Here is an 18,046-nt window from a genome sequence, read left to right as displayed (position 1 = left end):
AGCTGTCGGGAAACAGCATTTTCACTGATGATTTTATTGTCTTCATCTTGAAGGCTTTCACCTTCAAATAGCCTGTTCAGCTTTTTTAAATTTATGATCGTCCTGTAAGTCCCATTTGGTTTCTTCCTCAGGAATAACGGAGAGTAGAAGCCTTCGCCCTTTTCCCCCGTCGGGACCTCCTGAAGGACCGCTTTCCCTATCAGTCCTCGGATTTCTTGCTCTAAGGCCAGCTGCTCCTCGTTTGAGGACCTTTTGGGTGTTAATACAAAATTTGGATGTGGAAATGAGAGAAACTGGAATTTCTGACCTGATTTTATTAGGTTCAGAATCCATGAGCTGTTGGATATTGTTTCCCAGGCAGGGAGAAATTCTGATAGCCCTCCCAATGAGGGTTTTCCCCGGGTGGAAGGCTTTCTGCTGTCATTGGGGGATTTGTTGAACAGGAACCCTTTGGTTTTCCTTCTCCTGTCCTCCCACTTATCCTGGTCTTTAGGGGGCTTAATGCGGATAAACCTTTTGCTCCGAAAGGGCTTCCTCTAAGCAGTGTTAGATAGGATAGGGAAACGCTTTTTAATGTCCCCAGCTTTCTCCAAGATGTCATCAAGGGTGGGCCCAAACAGAAATTCGCCCTCACAAGGGATGGAACATAATCTTGATTTTGTCTGTAGATTCCCAGGCCAACATTTAAGCCAGAGGGCTCGCCTAGCCGCCTTAGTGAGCCCTGTCACCCTAGCTCCTAATCTGACAGAGTCCACAGACGCATCAGCTAGGAAGGCAGCAGCCCCTTTCATTACCGGGATGGATTCTAGTATTGTGTCTCTCGACGTTTTCTCTCGCAGTTGCGTTTCAAGCTGGTCTAGCCAGACCATTAATGACCTGGCCGTACATGTAGCTGCTACCGCAGGTTTTAACCCTCCCCTAGGAACCCTTTAGGAAGGCGTCTGCTTTTTTATCCACGGGGTCTTTTAACACACCCATGTCCTCAAATGGGAAGGAGAACTTGTTTGAGGCTTTAGCAATTGCAACATCCAGTTTTGGTGCCTTCTCCCAAAAGGAACGCGCCGGGTCATCGAACGGGTACTTTCATTTTGGGGAAAGGAGGCCTTTCCCTTCCGGTCTTTTCCACTCTTAATTAAATAGTGAACTTGCTCATTAAGTGGAAAAGATCTCCTCTATTTTTGTTCTAATCCGCTGAACATCACGTCCTGAATAGATCTTTTGGGCCGAGGGTCTGCCAACCCCATAGGGGGATCTGATGGCCTTAATGAGACTGTTTCATCGAGATGAAAACAGCTCTGTCCTCCCCTATCCGTAGATGAGGAACAGGATGACGAAGAATCTGATGTGTCTGAATCTCCGTCATTCTCCAAACTGCTAGACCCAGACTCGGGGGATATGTTTTTGTTTTGTTTTTTTAAATTCCCTCCCCCCGAAGGGACTTAATAGTATCTTCAACCTGCGATTTTATCAGGTATCTAAGTTCTGAGGCAAATTTCGGAGTTTCCTCGCATATGGTCTGCTCTATACAGGAACTGCAGAGTCTTTTATCCCAAGTAGCGGGTAAAACTTCCATGCACAGGTCCTATTCTTAGTTATGCCTGTACTCTTCCTTCCCTAATAAGACAAAAGAGAGGGGGGCCCTAATTACAAGGTGGACTTTCACGAAGATCACTTACCAATCTGACGGAAGAGAGGGTACCGGGTCAGGAGGTGACGCCATCTTTGTAGACGGGGTTTCCCTCCTGCGCTGTGATGACCTGCCAGAGCACCCACTTCCACGGTTATCCCGTTCTCTGTGATGGCCCGAGTCCTGGGTGACTGATGCCTCCAAGACAGCGTGCCAGAGCTTCGGAGAAGCACTTATTGGCGTTCCCAGCTGTTTTTTAAAGCTAGGGGAGCCCCCCCCCTCCAGCTGGCCCCTGCAGGGGGACGCTCGTGCCTGCGCAGGCTGGTTTCCCAATCATGCTATGCGGAGCTACGTCATCCAGAGGTGCCCAGCGCACCCGCGCATGCACGGTAGAGCCCGGAAGTTCTGCCCAGACCACCGTTGGGCCCCAACAGGCACTGCTCCTCTTCGTCTGGACCCCCACACACCCTAAAGGCCTCTGACCCCAGTGGTGGCGCTTCAGGACACCGCACCAGCTGAGGCAGGGAACCCCCGCTGCCTGGGTCGGACTGACCGGGCCGGGCCGGGCTCCAACGACGATCTCAGTCTTCTTCTGGAACCCCGCAGGTATGCCTCCTTTAGGTACTGTAGGTTCCCATCAAGGACAGGAAATCTACTGATGCAGAAGAGAGGTACCACCCTTTTTATCTGTAGGTTTCCTGTCCTTGAAGGGTAGATCCCCTCTCTCCGTGGTGCCATCATGGGGGAAGGAGAAAAGTAAATAAAGTAAATAATGAGGACTTACCTGGAACCAGCCAGAATGACACTTTTTGCCTGTTTAATGCCCTTCGGCACCAACTCACGGATCACCTCCTGTATAATCACTGAGCCCATAAATGTATAGTCTGTAGAAAACAAAGAAACTTTAGGTTCAGATCGGAGCTGTGAATTATATTTTCCTGTTCAGTCACAAGAGCAGAAGAAAGGAATTACAGCTGTTGTGGATCAGTGGCGGCCGACAAACCCAATTGACACTTAAGGTCCATTGGGCTCCACCAAAGTTTTTTTTTTTTCTCTTAAATATAGAGAAAGCCGTGTTGAATGCAACCCTATTTTTCCTGACAAATGTGACAGAAGGAGCCTTCCACAGCATTATATGCACATAACATATTCCCAGAAGTTCTGCAAGATTATTTTCTGAACTTATACTCTAATAAAAAGACAAATTCCCAAACAGTATTATATAAAAGGAATTGCTCATAAGGTAATTGCATTAACTACTGCTGGACTACACAGACTATAAACATTCAGGCAGTCCACTCTAATCTCTGCATTGATGTTCTAAAAAAACAAACAAATCAGTGCAGTCTAAGCAGGTTTGCCAAAATCTTGAACCTGTGGGGGAGGGAAGCCAGTTAGACACAGCCAGACTTCCTATAAGTATGGTTTATTACTATGTTTACCTTTTCAATCTCTGTATTCACACTATACAGATTAGGAAGCACTGACAGTGCTTCTTCCTCCAGACCCAATGATCATGTGATAGCTGGGCATAGGGAGGGAACAAAAGCTGCTGGAAATTTGGTCAGCTCTGCTATGCAGCCAGGAGGCCAAAATTCAAGCCCCAATTACAACGGAAATTAAAATATATTGATAGGTTAAAACATCTGTGAGGTGGGAGAGCATTTTAAGACTTGCTGGGGGCACAGTGCATTAAAAAAATCTGAAAATATATATATACTGTATATTAGATAGACTGGCAGTGTCTCTGTTTTAAGTTGCTGTCTCTAGTTTCGCTCCAATGAAAGAAAATATATGTCCAATATATAAACATTTCTACACAATTGAAAAATGTTTAATCTAGTCCTGTGCGGATAGAGATATATATATATATATATATATATATATAGCGCCCCGAGGGTTCGGCCGCTACAGGGGTATTGCACCTCAAACCAGAGGTGTGATATCCCACTCCCGGGTAAGGATAGAGTGTGGACCAGGGCTCGTTTTGCAGCATGCATCACACACACACACACCATTTCCAAGGGACAGCTCAACGGTGCTCCCACTAGACAGAAGTGCAGGCATGACATCATCTGTCCCTGGCTGGAGTGGGGAGGGGGCGAGGAAAACCCAGTGATGTAGGAGCAGGAGGGGACGGCCTCTGGGCATAGGCAGGAGCCCATTGATTGCAAGTCACCTGGCCTCATACACAGAGAGGGAGGTATAAGAGGTGGGCACCATCTTAGAACAGTGTTCAGTCAGAGAGGAAGTGACAGAGCAGGGCCTCTGTGGAGCTCTGCTCCGGAGGCGGGCCTAGCCTGTGAGGCCAGAGCCAGCAGAAAAGACAGGAACAGAAAGGAAAGGAAGAAAGGAACAGAACACTAAGAGAGGCCCAGAGACATGAAGGCAGAAGGAACCCCAAAGGCCCAGGAGATTGCGGGTGACGGGTTGGCAGAACAGGGTACCGGATCCCAAGTTGGTGGAGGCGACTAATCCTCAGCCAAGGACCGGCGGTCGCGATCATATCTTGGTGCGACCCTTCACTACACCTACGAGAAAGGCATACCACATAGGGTCAGGGAGGTGAGCACGAAGCCCTCCCAAGAGAAGGCCTGCGGGAGCTGGACAGACAGTGTCACTGGTGGGGCACGGCCAGAGAAGAGTAGAAGGGAGTCCTGTGACACACTCTGGAATTGCCTGGGGGGGGGGATGACCGAGCCCCCTGCCTGGTGGACGCAGCACGGCTTGGGCAGTCATTGCCCGCGGAATGACTTGGGACATAAAGAACTTGAACTGCAACCCCACGTCTCTGCTTCATCGCCGCACCAGCACTACTAGTGCTGGGACGCCCGCGCACCATCATTCCCATCATCCACTCTTACTGCCCTGGGGCTGCACTCTTCCTGTGGGGAGTCACACTACCTCAGCTGCATACACCATCAGCCCCAGCGGTCTACCTAGCAGCGGCGGTCCACACTGACCGCAATCCAAGGGTGGCGTAGTCGGACAATTAACCTAAAACCCACAAAATACTGCCATTGGCCTGACCACCCTGAGCCACGGGACCGGGTCACCGCCACGAATACTACAACCCCCAGAAGCCCGGTTCCGGGTGCCCCTCGGCCCAGGGGGCGAGTCATATACACACACACAAAATATGAGTGTATGTACTTTTTCTCCCAATATTACAAAGAAAGGGAAGATAGAAGTTACATAAAAATTAAGCCCCATGTGTTGTGAAAAACAGGCAAGGATCATTTGAATATCGGAACGAGAAAATTAATGAGCCATTAAAAGCACATGTATGATAAAACCCAAATAGATCCCTGTTCAGGAAGGATAAGAGGAGTGTGTGGTGGAGTTGGAGGACGAGGGGTTGGTAAATGGCCTGCTCATAAACTGGTTAAACTTCAACTCATGGTAATTACATTAATATAAATCTATACAAGATTTTAAACCGACTAATTATTATAATGTGTTAACGACAGGATATTTTTAAAGTCAGGTCTATAAAAAAAATAAATAAAAAAGGTACCATTCCGGGATCTGGAGATGTTTCCACTCCAGACATCACTGGAGCAATATGGCACAAAGCTGTGGAAGAAAGAATAAAACAATTAGTTTGACTGTACTGGGCACTAAATTTAATTTCTAAAGTTTAGCCTGGGAGGGTTATGAGGGGCGTAACGGTAATGTTATTCTAGACCACCAGAACAGACCTGCTGATGTAGTTTCTAATTGTCTTTTTATATGCTTATGCCACAGAAAGTAAAGAAAAGCTTCATGTGTTATTTCTAGCTGGAAGTTAGAAACGGAGATTTTTTTTTCAATCCTCCAATGCTGTTGTGCTGAGAACAATCCTTCTAAGGCCCCATGCACACCGGTGTGGTTTTTTTTCTGTTTTTTTATTTTGTTGTTGTTGTAGGGTGCAGTATGAATAAAAAATAATTTAAACATGCTCCTATAGAGAAGAGCTTCATATAATAGAGTTGGCACGGCAGCCATATGCCTACAAACTATGAGCAATACAGCCTTTTTGGTTTACGGTCTTTTGTTTCTTTTATGGGCGGGGGGAGGGGGGGGGGGGATCTATGATTTTTGGACCTCAGAACCCAAAACTTCAGATAAGTCAATTACACCGGTAATATCCAGATTTGAGATGTTCTGTTGGCAATACTGAGTGTTTTATAGAGAGTGTATTACCCAAGGATAGGTTTAGAGATAGCGATTTTGCCATGCTGTTTTCAACAGGAAAATTGCAATTACAGTGGCAAGTCCTCATTAAACTTTGCATTTCTTGAATTTTAACACCATAAAATATGAATGCAAAAATTCTGCATGGGAACAAGCCCTTTTCCATGAATGTTCTCCACAGGTGTTCGCACCAAAATAGTCAATAGCAATCTGCCATTTGTTTTTGCTGCATTTTTCTTTTTTAGAAGCAAGTTTGTTTTTACGGTGACTTTAGGTCAATGACACCAATTCTGTACTTAAAAAACACAATTGCGATTTTACATGCATTGAATGGCATAGTGTGGGTCATTAGTATTTTGTACACCTTAACCCATGAACTCCCCAAGTTTGCACCAGTCCAATATTAAACCCATTAAGCAAGTTCCCACTGAGCTTTTGACAATGTGCAAAACCCGCCCCGCACAACCACTCCCCCCCCAAAAAAAAAAAAACGCAGTGTCTAACAGTTTCAGAAAAATGGATGGGATTAATAGAAGTCTCAGGCTCAGTGTATTTGTGTGTTTTTTTTTTTTTAATCTTTGGAATCTGCAACACGTCGACTTCTCTTGCGTGTACGCCGAGTTTTACATGCAGAAGATCCACAGTGTAAAAAAAAACAACTCCTATGCTTTTATTACAGAAATGCATGCAACATAAAAGAAGCAAGAGCTCGCAGCATCAAAATCACATGTAAAAAAACAAAAACACAATAGGTGAAGAAATTCTGTAATCTGCAACATCAAAACCTCATCGTGGAAAGTGGAGTAAAGGCCCCGTCACACTTAGCGACGCTGCAACGATCCCGACAACGATACGACCTGTCAGGGATCGTTGCTGCGTCGCTATGTGGTCGCTGGTGAGCTGTCAAACAGGCAGGCTCACCAACGATCAGGGGAGCAGCGACATCGTGGAAAGAATCTTTCCATGATGTCCTGCTCCTGGTTACCAGCCTGCTGAAGCAGGAGCAGGCTGGTAACTATGGTAAACATCGGGTTACTAGGGGCACACGCGCACCTAGTAACCCGTTGTTTATCATGATTACCACTCTGCTACAGTGAGCGGGAGGTTACCGCTCACTTTAGCAGGCTCGTAACCATGATAAACAGGTTACTAGGTGCGCGTGTGCCCCTAGTAACCCGATGTTTATCATGGTTACCAGCCTGATCGCTGCTCACGCTGGTCACACACAGCGATGTGTGCTGACCAGCGGGAGAGCAACAACCAAAAAATGGTCCAGGACACTTTGCAGCGATCAGCGACCTCACAGCAGGGGCCTGATCGCTGCAAAGTGTCACACATAGCGACATCGTTGGTGAGGTCGCTGTTGCGTCACCAAAACAGTGTCACAGCAGCGATCTCGCTATGTGAGATGGGGGCTTTACACCCCAAGCACATGTATTAAATTGTCATTATAGTCAACCACTCCCTCAGGTTAGAATCTTGGTCCTGACCTGTATAATATGGCTGCAGTCTCACAACGGTTAAGGGTTCTTCACCAGTATTAGTATAGTGCAGTCATATTCCCGACACGCTCAGACAATGAATGGAGCAGAGGACGAGCATGTGCATCTCTGCTCTATTAAAGCTAGACCTGCAGTACCCCATTCCCAGGATCACTAAGGGTCTTCACCCCACCCCCACTGTCACTGTGTAATGAGAGTCATATCGGCCTCCGCACTCTCCATAGGCAGCGACCAAGATGACAAAGGGCGCAGACCAGCACATGACTAAGAACCCACAATAGCTTTTTACTGCCTCAGAAAAGCTTTGGGACAGATTGAGTAATACCGATGTTGCACACGCCAGTCTTAATGAAGGGCTTGCAAGAGTACAATGTGCCAAAGTCATTATGTCCACATTCACATATTCAGTATTTGGTCAGTATTTTACCTCAGTATTTGTATGCCAAAACCAGGAGTGGAACAATCAGAGGAAAAGTATAACAGAAACACGTCACCACTTCTGTATTTATCACCCACTCCTGGTTTTGGCTTACAAATACCGAGGTAAAAAAAAACCTCAACAAATACGCAACATGAGAACATGGCCTAATGGGACTGGAGGAGCATTTCCGATGTAAAAGACGCCGACACTTTTCCATTCTGAGATTACTCAGTAGGATAGTAGAATGTCTCATGACTGGTCTCAAATGACTTTAGGCTCCTTTTACCAATGGAAGATTAATAAAACAGGTGCAGAGAACAAAAAAAAAAGTTGAGAAATTGCAAATTTCAACAGCTCCACTTCTCATAAATCCTCCCCAATCTCATGTATAATTGGGCACGGTCTTGTATAACGTTCTGGTCTGTTCGAAAACTTACACGGCATTTAGATTCCACCAATGCGGATTCTCATCCTGTCGGGAAGATAATATTCCTACACCTGCCAAAAACAAGAGGACATGAGCCGAGTAGGTATTCTGCTGCAAAACCAACATGGCACTGGTCACATTATAAAGTCAGATACACTGTTTAGATTGCGCAAGTCAAACTCTGGCCCGTGGGCCAAATTTGGCCATCAGGGTGATTATATTTCATCTGCGACTCTGGCACTGCCCACCAGCATTTGTATCTTCAACTGTATCAGCATCCTGGATTTTGCGCCCACTGTGTCGAGCAGGAAAAAGCTGCAGAGACCGGAGCAGAGGGACCGAGGTAGAGGTTTTTTGTTTTTATTTTTTTTAACATGGGGCCCATTATTCCGCATGGAGCGCTATGTGGGGCCCATTATTCCGCATGGAGCGCTATGTGGGGCCCATTATTCCGCATGGAGCGCTATGTGGGGCCCATTATTCCGCATGGAGCACGATAAGGAAAAACTCAATTGTAGAAATTTTTTAATAACCAACAAGGTTGGCCCACAGCTTTGTCAGAGTCTTTAATTTTGGCCCACTGCGTATTTGAGTTTGACATTCCTGGTTTAGATGGTGACATGGTTTAAAGAAAACCTGTCAAATTATAAAATATATATTCATTACACAAAAACCTCTTATTTTTATGCGGAGAGACATTGGCACTTCAATGATACAGACTTTCACTGCGGATTTTGTTCCGACACTCTGGTCAATATCAAACATGTCTTTGTGATTTTGTGCGGAACCACTCGGTCCAAGGAAAATACCCAACATGTGAACAGCCCCATAGGCTGTGATAGGTATGAGTGCAATCCATGAAAGAAAATAGATAGCACTTATGTACGTGAAAAACTGAGGTGTGAATGAGACCTTAGTATGCTGCGACATGAATGTAGCTGTGCATTTAAGGGGGTTTTCTCACAGCTAACCCGTATCATATCAATTGAATAAATGACAAGTGGGATTATTGCCCCCCCCACCCCAATCAGAATCAAGATAAGCCCCCCCACTCAGTCTCACTGCAGTATGATCAAGTAGGCACCTGCCACTGCATTAAACAACTATGGTTCTGAAGGAAACAGGCCATGTAGTATTCGGTTGTCTCTACCAGTCCCATACACTTGGATAGAGTGCCATTACGCAGGCTCCATTTAAATAATTCTTCACAGTGGTTGTACAGGGATCAGACATTTTTCTTGACATTCATGGTCCGAGTCAGGACTGGCCACGGGTCTCCTCACCCAAACTCAACAGCCTGTGGAGTTGGATAGATTCACGGCCAATCCAAATATTGCAGTCAGCGCATGTTAGGACTTGTGAAACTGGCCTAATCTAATAAATACAGTAGATTATAAAGATCTGTTAAAGGAAAACCCCTTTAAATGAGTCAAGGTTACCTCTTCTGCTTTTTGGCCAGTTGGAGGAGCTCATTAGGCGCTTAGTATTCTTGTATCGAACATCACAAGTCTCCTTGCTGTAACAACACCACCCTCCTGGAAAGAAAGATAGAAAATCTTATATCTAACTTATGGTTACTTAATGCAGCTACTTAGAAGAGAAGACCCCAGCCATTTTCCTGGCTTTATCATTAATAAAGAAAATAAGAAGGTTATAGGTTGGGCTGTAAAATAGAGTCTTTACCTTCAAGAAATATTATCCATCGCTTGCTAGCTTTGGTTTCTCGTATGTAATACCTGCGAGTGCAAGAGGCAGAAGAGGAGTTACCTTGAACATCTACTTGCTCTGAAGGTCTATAAAGTGCTTACCCTGCAGTGGTTCCATCATTGCAGGTCACCTGGGTGTTCTTGAGTAGATAAAGCCTCATATCATCTGATACTTTCTGCTCAGTCCATGAAGCCAGTATTGAACTTTTTGTTGGAATCAAAGTCTGTTCCGGTAAGGAGACATTCACTGAAGACATCCCGGGAACAGAAATGGACTGCTCCTCAATACCCGGTTGAAGAAGTTCTCTACCCTGAAGTGAATTTCTTGAACTGCCTTTATTCCCACGTTTGTTTTGTGGCATCACCTCATTCACAGTAAGCATAACCAGGATGACCGCTATCAGCAGCATATTGTGCACCTTGGCTCTCACTCCGTCCAGTTACTTCAAATCACAGACCTGAAACAAAAGCTTAGAGTGAGATGGACACAATAATGGGCTGTAGGAAAGCCAGTTGGGCCACCCAGAACCCTGTCTTATGTTTGTCTGTGAATGTAGAAAATGGCAGATTTTCTAAACCAGTTTTTTTGAAAAGCTGGAATATGGCCTGGAGTCTGAATGGAGAAGATTAGTGAAGGTTCCTCAAAACATAGTCCATCTCAGATATTAGGACTAGCACAGTGATTAAGAGCTGCACCTGGAGCCTGTATGTGAGCGTTGTGGTAGGGGAGCTCAATGTCTGTCTGGAGCAGATAACCGGTGATCAGCCTGGAAGAGGGTGGCATGTGAGAAATGGTCAGGACTGCAATTCTAAGGCCATGTTCACACGTTCAGTATTTGGTCAGTATTTTACATTGGTATTTGTAAGCCAAAATCAGGAGTAGTGATGGGTTTTTATCACATTTTTCCTCTGATTGTTCCAATCTTGATTTTGGCTTACAAATACTTTTGTAAAATACTGACCAAATACTGAATGTGTGAATTTGGCCTAAGGGAGTCCACCGGAAAAAACCTTATGCCTCATTCAGACATTTGTTTTGGGGTGAGTTTTTTTTTTTGCATATGAGAAAAATTGACTGTTTTGTCATTGTTGTCCCTAATCTGATTTTCAAACATTTTTGGTCAGTATTTCTTATGTTTAAAAAAAAAACTTTTCCTACCCAAAAGTTACAGCACATGCATAATAACCATGTGCTCTCTTTCTGTTTTTTCATGGACCCATTGATTTAAAAGGGAAAGCTTGATCCGTGGCTGTGATAAAAACAGACATGTTTGGTGTTTTGTTTTTTGCATACACCCTGACTAAAAAAAATATGCATGTGTGAACAGCCCCAAATGAGGCCTCATTCAGACGTCAGTGATTTTTCAAGTATGTAACAATCAGTCCAAGTGTCATTAGTGTTTTGGTTTTTTTTATCTAATTTTCATCAGTCTTTGGCCATTGTGTCAGTTTTTATCATCACTCTGTCATCAGTGATTTACAAGTATGAAAAAATAAATTACAACGTTTCTCCTATTCATTGCAACGTTAACCACTGACAAAACAAGGATGTCATCTGTTATTTTGATCTGCGACTCCGATCAAAAACAGAAGTGTCTGACTTTTTTTTACGGCAAATAGTCCTCAAAAAAAAGGACGGTGTGTGTACATGGCCTTACAGCTAGCCATAACATGACATTTTAACATGCGTATTATGGCCACAACTCCCAACTTATTGGCATCGCAGATCCCTATGGTGCACTTAGTTCAGGTCACAAACCTGCAGTCAGGCCGGCTCTTGTGAGCGTAGGGATGTTTCAATGCATCTGCACTTCTGATAGAGGAGGAAAGGTAAGGCCCCGTCACACTTAGCGACGCTGCAACGATCCCGACAACGATACGACCTGTCAGGGATCGTTGCTGCGTCTCTATGTGGTCGCTGGTGAGCTGTCAAACAGTCAGGCTCACCAACGATGAGGGGAGCAGCGACATCGTGGAAAGAATCTTTCCACGATGTCCTGCTCCTGGTTACCAGCCTGCTGAAGCAGGAGCAGGCTGGTAACTATGGTAAACATCGGGTTACTAGGGGCACACGCGCACCTAATAACCCGTTGTTTATCATGGTTACCACTCTGCTACGGTGAGCGGGAGGTTACCGCTCACTTTAGCAGGCTCGTAACCATGATAAACAGTGGGTTACTAAGTGCGCGTGTGCCCCTAGTAACCCGATGTTTATCATGGTTACCAGCCTGATCGCTGCTCCCGCTGGTCACACACAGCGATGTGTGCTGACCAGCGGGAGGGCAACGACCAAAAAATGGTCCAGGACACTTTGCAGCGATCAGCGACCTCACAGCAGGGGCCTGATCGCTGCAAAGTGTCGCACATAGCGACATCGCTGGTGAGGTCGCTGTTGCATCACCAAAACCGTGACACAGCCGCGATCTCGCTAGCGATCTCGCTATGTGAGACGGGGGCTTAACGGTGGGCCACAAAGCTTAGTACCTGAGCCATAATCAGTGTGAATGAGGCATTAGCAGAAGAGCATTGTATTTATTTCTGTGGTGTTAAATGGATTCAGTCACCAGGCTATCTCCCGTCACCCACCCCCCATCTGAGGGCAGCATAAAAAATTGACCCTGATTCCAGCATCATCATTGACTCGTAATTTTTGGTCGTTTTCATGAAATCTTTATCTCCTGCAGCATGAGCCAAGTGCTATATGACTTGTATTCATCAGATGCATCTCCCCCACAAAATCCAGATATTTTTTTCCTTCACTATATATAAGGGTGGGTTTACATGTAAAAACCATGGTGTGTTTTCTTTTTCTCCAAGATTGTAGTAGAACTCAATTTTTCCAAAAATGTGTTTTCCAAAATTGCGGTAAAACACCATCATTTTTGCTGAGATTTTTCTAAATCTTGGCAAAAGCTCTGGATTCAAGGTGATTTCATAAAACCACAGCAAAAAAAAAGCTAACACGAGTTTCAACAGGTCAACACAGTGTAAAGAATGTAATAAAATGGTCACCATCACATAATTCTAATGGCAGCCAGTCCCAGTCACATGTCAGGATGGGCTGCAGTATGAAGTAACACAGCTCTAGAGACTTGTGTCTCAACTGACAGAGGAGCTGTATCTGTGGCGCCCCTGAGGGTTCAGTCGCCACAGGGATACTGCACCTCAGAATGAGGTGTGGTATCTCCTCTCCCAGGTAAGGATGGAGTGCTACACAGGACCCCAACCACACACTCAACACTACACCACTCCAGTTCTGAAGGGGGCCTAAAAGCACCATAGTGCTGCCCCGGGCCTGAAAAGAGGAGGTGGGGGGAACCAAAGTTAGGGGGAACCACGTAGTGAGTGAGGGTGGAGGAAGCACTTTAGTTTAGCACTTAATAGAATCATATATAACTGGAGGCCATTTTAATAACCGGGTCTTTGGTCGAGGGTCTTTGGGACGGCAAGTCAGCACTAAGCTGCAGCCGGCTGAGGGTCCACGGTTCCCGTTCTCAGGCCTCGAGGCGGGGGCTTGGGGCAGAGTTAAAACCGGCTCAGTCCCCGGTCAGAGTCCAACCAATTTAGCCCAGGAGGGGAGCAGAGGAGATAGGCTCCACAGGCGAACGGATCTCAGGGGGTGCGCATAGAGCGGAGTCGCTACCTGCATACCTTATTCTGGCCCTGCCAGAGAGACCCTGCCGCAAGAGGGGGTACCGATCCCCGATTATCTGACTTTGCACTTCACGTCTCTGTCGGAAAAGTCCGGAGGCTTATGTGGATCCCAGGGGGATACGGACGGAGCGGAGTCGCCACCTGTATGCCCTAATCTGAGTTCATCCAGAGGGACCCAGCCTTACGCCACGTTCTCACCACAAGACACCAAAAAGGGCACCCAGTCGGTCCGGGAACTACACGTTACCCACAAGGGACATTGCAGTACCTGTACGGGACTCAGTCGGGGACACAAGGCGGGAGAAGTTCAACAAGAGAGGAACACTTTAGGGCGGGGGTCCTGTCCAATGCTCCTGAACTACCTGGAGTGAGCTGAACCCCACCCTGGCAGCCGCAGCTCGCCGTGTGACAGCAGAGAGAAGCTCTGAGCTGAGAAAGCACCACCGTGAGTAAAGACTTGGATGATTTCAATTACTGCCTCTGTCTGTTCTTTCCTAAGCGGTTCTGCACCCGCCAACGCTCTATTCTGCAAACCCTCTCTACGCTACCCTGAGGCCCCGCTCCACCTGTGGGGAGCCGCACCAATTAAGCTGCCTGAACACCGGCCTCAGAGGACTGTCGCAGCGCTGGTGATCCTCACCAGACACCACGGGTGGCGTCACAAACTTTCCCCTTTCCCATACACCCTTTCCCCCTTCCATTTGCTTTTAAGAGTGACCCCAGGGTACGGGCCCGGGAGCCGGCCACCGCGACATCCCCCAAAACCAAACAGCAAGGCCCGGGCACCGAGTCCCCATCCCTTGGGTGCGTCATATCATAAGCACAAATACATTCCTGAGTCAAGGAGAAGAGCTGTGACAGGAGAAGAATGAATTTCCCCAGTTGACTGCACTCATAGGGCTGAGGCTGGAGAAAAAAAATCCTTTGTGCTCTGTCAGTCGAGAAGATTTAGATCTTCTCTGGTCACAGCCCTTCTCCTCAGCTTACCAGCATGTGTGCTTGTGATACAGTTCCTCTGTCAGTTGAGATACGGGTCTCCTGAGCTGTGTTTCTTCAGATTACAACATTCCCTGAAAATGTGACTAGGACGGGCTGCCATTTGAATTACCTTATGGGAGCCATTTTATTATGTTTGAGAACCCCTTTAAGTAGAAAATGTCAATCAATGGTGGGTGAATTGAGCTGTAGTGCCTGTATACTGAGGACACCACAGTATATAGCAAGGACTTAAGCTCTTGAATTGTGCTGAAGCCATTACCAGCACTGGGCTGAAAGTTCTCGGCTGCTGTGGAAACGCAGCAGCTGCTTCATTTCTATAGTGGCCGTGGCTGAGCACTGCAGATCCACCCCCTATTCAAATAGATAGGGTGTGGATCTGTAGTACCTGGCCACAGCCCCTATAGTTTTGACATAGCTGCTGAGTTTCAGCTGCCCGCTAACACCAATAACGGCTGATGAGCGGAGGTGCCGAGCGTCGCACCCCCACCAATCAGAGATTGATAGGCTATCCTATGGATAGGCCATCTATAATAAAAAAAAAAGTAGTGGCCAACCTCTTTAACTGTCCTTTCAGGAGAACTTTCAGTAGAAGGTCTGTGTCTGCCTATAGCTCCTCCCTCCACACAATCTTATAAGCCCCAACTGTCATTGCCTATCTCAGTAATGGGAAAGTCTTCACTGAATATTGATTTTTATCTATGATTTGAGAGTGAATGATCAGTCTAGGAGGAGAAAAAAGTAGACTTCTCTAATAAGATATATTACAAAGTTACTTATTTTCATGTGTACGATTAATTTATGCAATAAAAATGATACTCTTTAAGCCACCCAGCAATATAATCAGGGTCTCTGTCATTACTTTATGCCTTCAGATAGAGACCTGCGACAGATTCCCTTTAGGAAACAATAGTGTGCAGATGACCTTGAACACTTATATAGGACCAGAGTGAAAGTAATGCCTCTGGTATTTTATCTGCCTCTAGTAGCTCCGCTAATTATGAAGTCTGGGGTTGTTAGCAGATCTCCATTCTACCATATTTGGGACTATCTGGGTTCTGCATTTGTAGAACGGCTTTATCTCTGGGTCTGTATTAGTCTCACAACATCCAGATTCCCATCGGCTCTGTGAAACTGGGCAATATGCCCATCTGTGAAAGCCCTGTGCGAATACATCGGGCAAGAAGAATACTTTGATCTCTCTCCACTTGGCTCCTGTGTAGAAGGATCAATTTATATGGCTTCTTTCTAACATATTCTGGATTTGTGAGATTGGTCCTAAACACGCTCCAGTGCCTCAAGCCTTGTGCACACTTATAGTACTCTTCGGTCTTCTCAGGAGTTCTAACAGGACTCCCGTGGAGGCTCATGGAGCCTCCACGGGATAAGGCATTAATGTTAAAGTTATCAGTCGCTGTATCAGAGTACGGACTCGGGTGGGATTCGAGGGTCTCTGCTAGTGTTGAGCGATACCTTCCGATATCGGGAAATATCGGATCGGATTGGATCGGACCGATACCGAAAAAGTATCGGATATCGCCGATTCCGATACCGGAAACCAATGCAAGTCAATGGGACATAAATATCGGAATTAAAATAAACCCTTTCTTTCCTTGTAGGTTATTTCTACATGAAGGAAAACAACTAAGAATAATGTAGAATGTATTGGGGGAGGTGGGGGAGACAATAAAGGCATAGAGGTTTAGCCCAGTCAAATGGAATAGCAGGAATTAATATTTTTTTATTATGTTCTGAGTTACGGAAATATTAACTATGTTAAGTATTTTTATATTTTGTCAGATATTTATGTTTCACTACTTCCATGCTCTTCACCTTCTTTTTTACTTCTCCCACACTTTCTCCTTCATCATCCTCAGCATCTTTTTCATCCACTTCTTCTTCACCTTCTTCTTCTTCACCTTCTTCGTATTATTCTTTTTTTTACATTCTTCATATTCTACTTCTTCATCTTCTTCATATTCTTCTTCTTCATCATATTCTTATTTGTGACAGGCATTCCTGTAGTTGTTATCTATAAAAGGTTGGACATTACACCTTTCGTTCTGCCCGTCACAAAAGATTTACAACAGGATTTGTCCGCGTTCAGTTTGGCCTGCAGCAGCAGGTCTTTTCCAGGGGCACCACGAGGAGGAACGGACTCACCCCCATACACTGCTTAGTCATCTTCTGCTTATAATTTAGATATTATCTTTTGCTCTGATTTTTAGTCTTATGCTTAATGTTCTTCCGCTTTTTGTTCTGCAGCTTCTTGTATTTCTGCTTCTTGGTTTTCTGTCTCTTGTTTTTCTGTATCTTGGTGCTTGTCTTCTCTTCTTTGTCTTCTTGGTCAACTTCTTCAGGGTCATCTTCTTGGTCTTCTTCGGGGTGGTCTTCAGGGTCGTCGTCTTCGGGGGTCCTCGTCTTCGGGGTCCTCGTCTTCTTCGGGTTGGTCTTCTGGGTCCTCGTCTTCGGGGTCCTCGTCTTCTTCGGGGTGGTCTTCAGGGTCCTCGTCTTCTTCGGGGTGGTCTTCAGGGTCCTCGTCTTCTTCGGGGTGGTCTTCAGGGTCCTCGTCTTCAGGGTCATTGTCTTCGGGGTCCTCGTCTTCTTAGGGTTGGTCTTCAGGGTCCTCGTCTTCAGGGTCCTCGTCAGGGAGATCCAGAGTGATTACCAAGAACCATTTCAAAAAGCTTGAACTTGGAAATGTAGCAGAAGGTACAAGAAAGCTGAGGAACTACCGAGGACCAGCTGACGGTACTGGAACCCGGATGGATAGCAGAAGGTACAAGAGCCAATGGAACTACCGAGGACCAGCTGATGTTACTGGAACTCGGTTACTAAGCAGGAGGTACCTGTGCCAGAAAGCACTACCAAGGACCAGCAGACGTTGGTGGAACTTGGATACCGAGAAGGAGGCACCTAATCCAAAGGCACTGCCGAGAACCAGCTGACGGTACTGGAACCCGGATGGATAGCAGAAGATACAAGAGCAAATGGAACTACCGAGGACCAGCTGACGGTACTGGAACCCGGATGGGTAGCAGAAGGTACAAGAGCCAATGGAACTACCGAGGACCAGCTGATGTTACTGGAACTCGGTTACTAAGCAGGAGGTACCTGTGCCAGAAAGCACTACCAAGGACCAGCAGACGTTGGTGGAACTTGGATACCGAGAAGGAGGCACCTAATCCAAAGGCACTGCCGAGAACCAGCTGACGGTACTGGAACCCGGATGGGTAGCAGAAGATACAAGAGCAAATGGAACTACCGAGGACCAGCTGACGGTACTGGAACCCGGATGGGTAGCAGAAGGTACAAGAGCCAATGGAACTACCGAGGACCAGCTGATGTTACTGGAACTCGGTTACTAAGCAGGAGGTACCTGTGCCAGAAAGCACTACCAAGGACCAGCAGACGTTGGTGGAACTTGGATACCGAGAAGGAGGCACCTAATCCAAAGGCACTGCCGAGAACCAGCTGACGGTACTGGAACCCGGATGGGTAGCAGAAGGTACCCATGTAAAAAAAAAGTTCAAGGCC

At 46.2% G+C, this 18,046-nt stretch overlaps 1 protein-coding gene across 2 annotated transcripts in view; it reads right to left on the bottom strand.

Moving 5' to 3' along the window:
• LOC141162018 (palmitoleoyl-protein carboxylesterase notum2-like) overlaps positions 1–18,046 on the bottom strand; it is a 60,639-nt gene that overhangs the window by 22,005 nt on the left and 20,588 nt on the right. For both annotated transcript variants that reach the window (XM_073647641.1, XM_073647640.1), the window contains exons 2-7: positions 9,962–10,317; positions 9,837–9,889; positions 9,593–9,688; positions 8,164–8,224; positions 5,145–5,203; positions 2,412–2,511 (exon numbers count right to left, since the gene is read on the bottom strand). In XM_073647641.1, the coding sequence (XP_073503742.1) occupies positions 2,412–2,511; positions 5,145–5,203; positions 8,164–8,224; positions 9,593–9,688; positions 9,837–9,889; positions 9,962–10,269 (677 nt within the window). In that variant the 5' untranslated portion in view covers positions 10,270–10,317. The remainder of the gene's footprint in view (positions 1–2,411; positions 2,512–5,144; positions 5,204–8,163; positions 8,225–9,592; positions 9,689–9,836; positions 9,890–9,961; positions 10,318–18,046) is intronic.

Source organism: Phyllobates terribilis, unplaced genomic scaffold (genome assembly GCF_046119375.1).
Source record: "Phyllobates terribilis strain yellow unplaced genomic scaffold, ASM4611937v1 Scaffold_9__5_contigs__length_417890890, whole genome shotgun sequence".
In the NCBI taxonomy this organism is placed as follows: domain Eukaryota; kingdom Metazoa; phylum Chordata; class Amphibia; order Anura; family Dendrobatidae; genus Phyllobates; species Phyllobates terribilis.
Note: the sequence above shows the minus strand (reverse complement) of the source record. Positions and strands in the feature narration are given on the sequence as shown.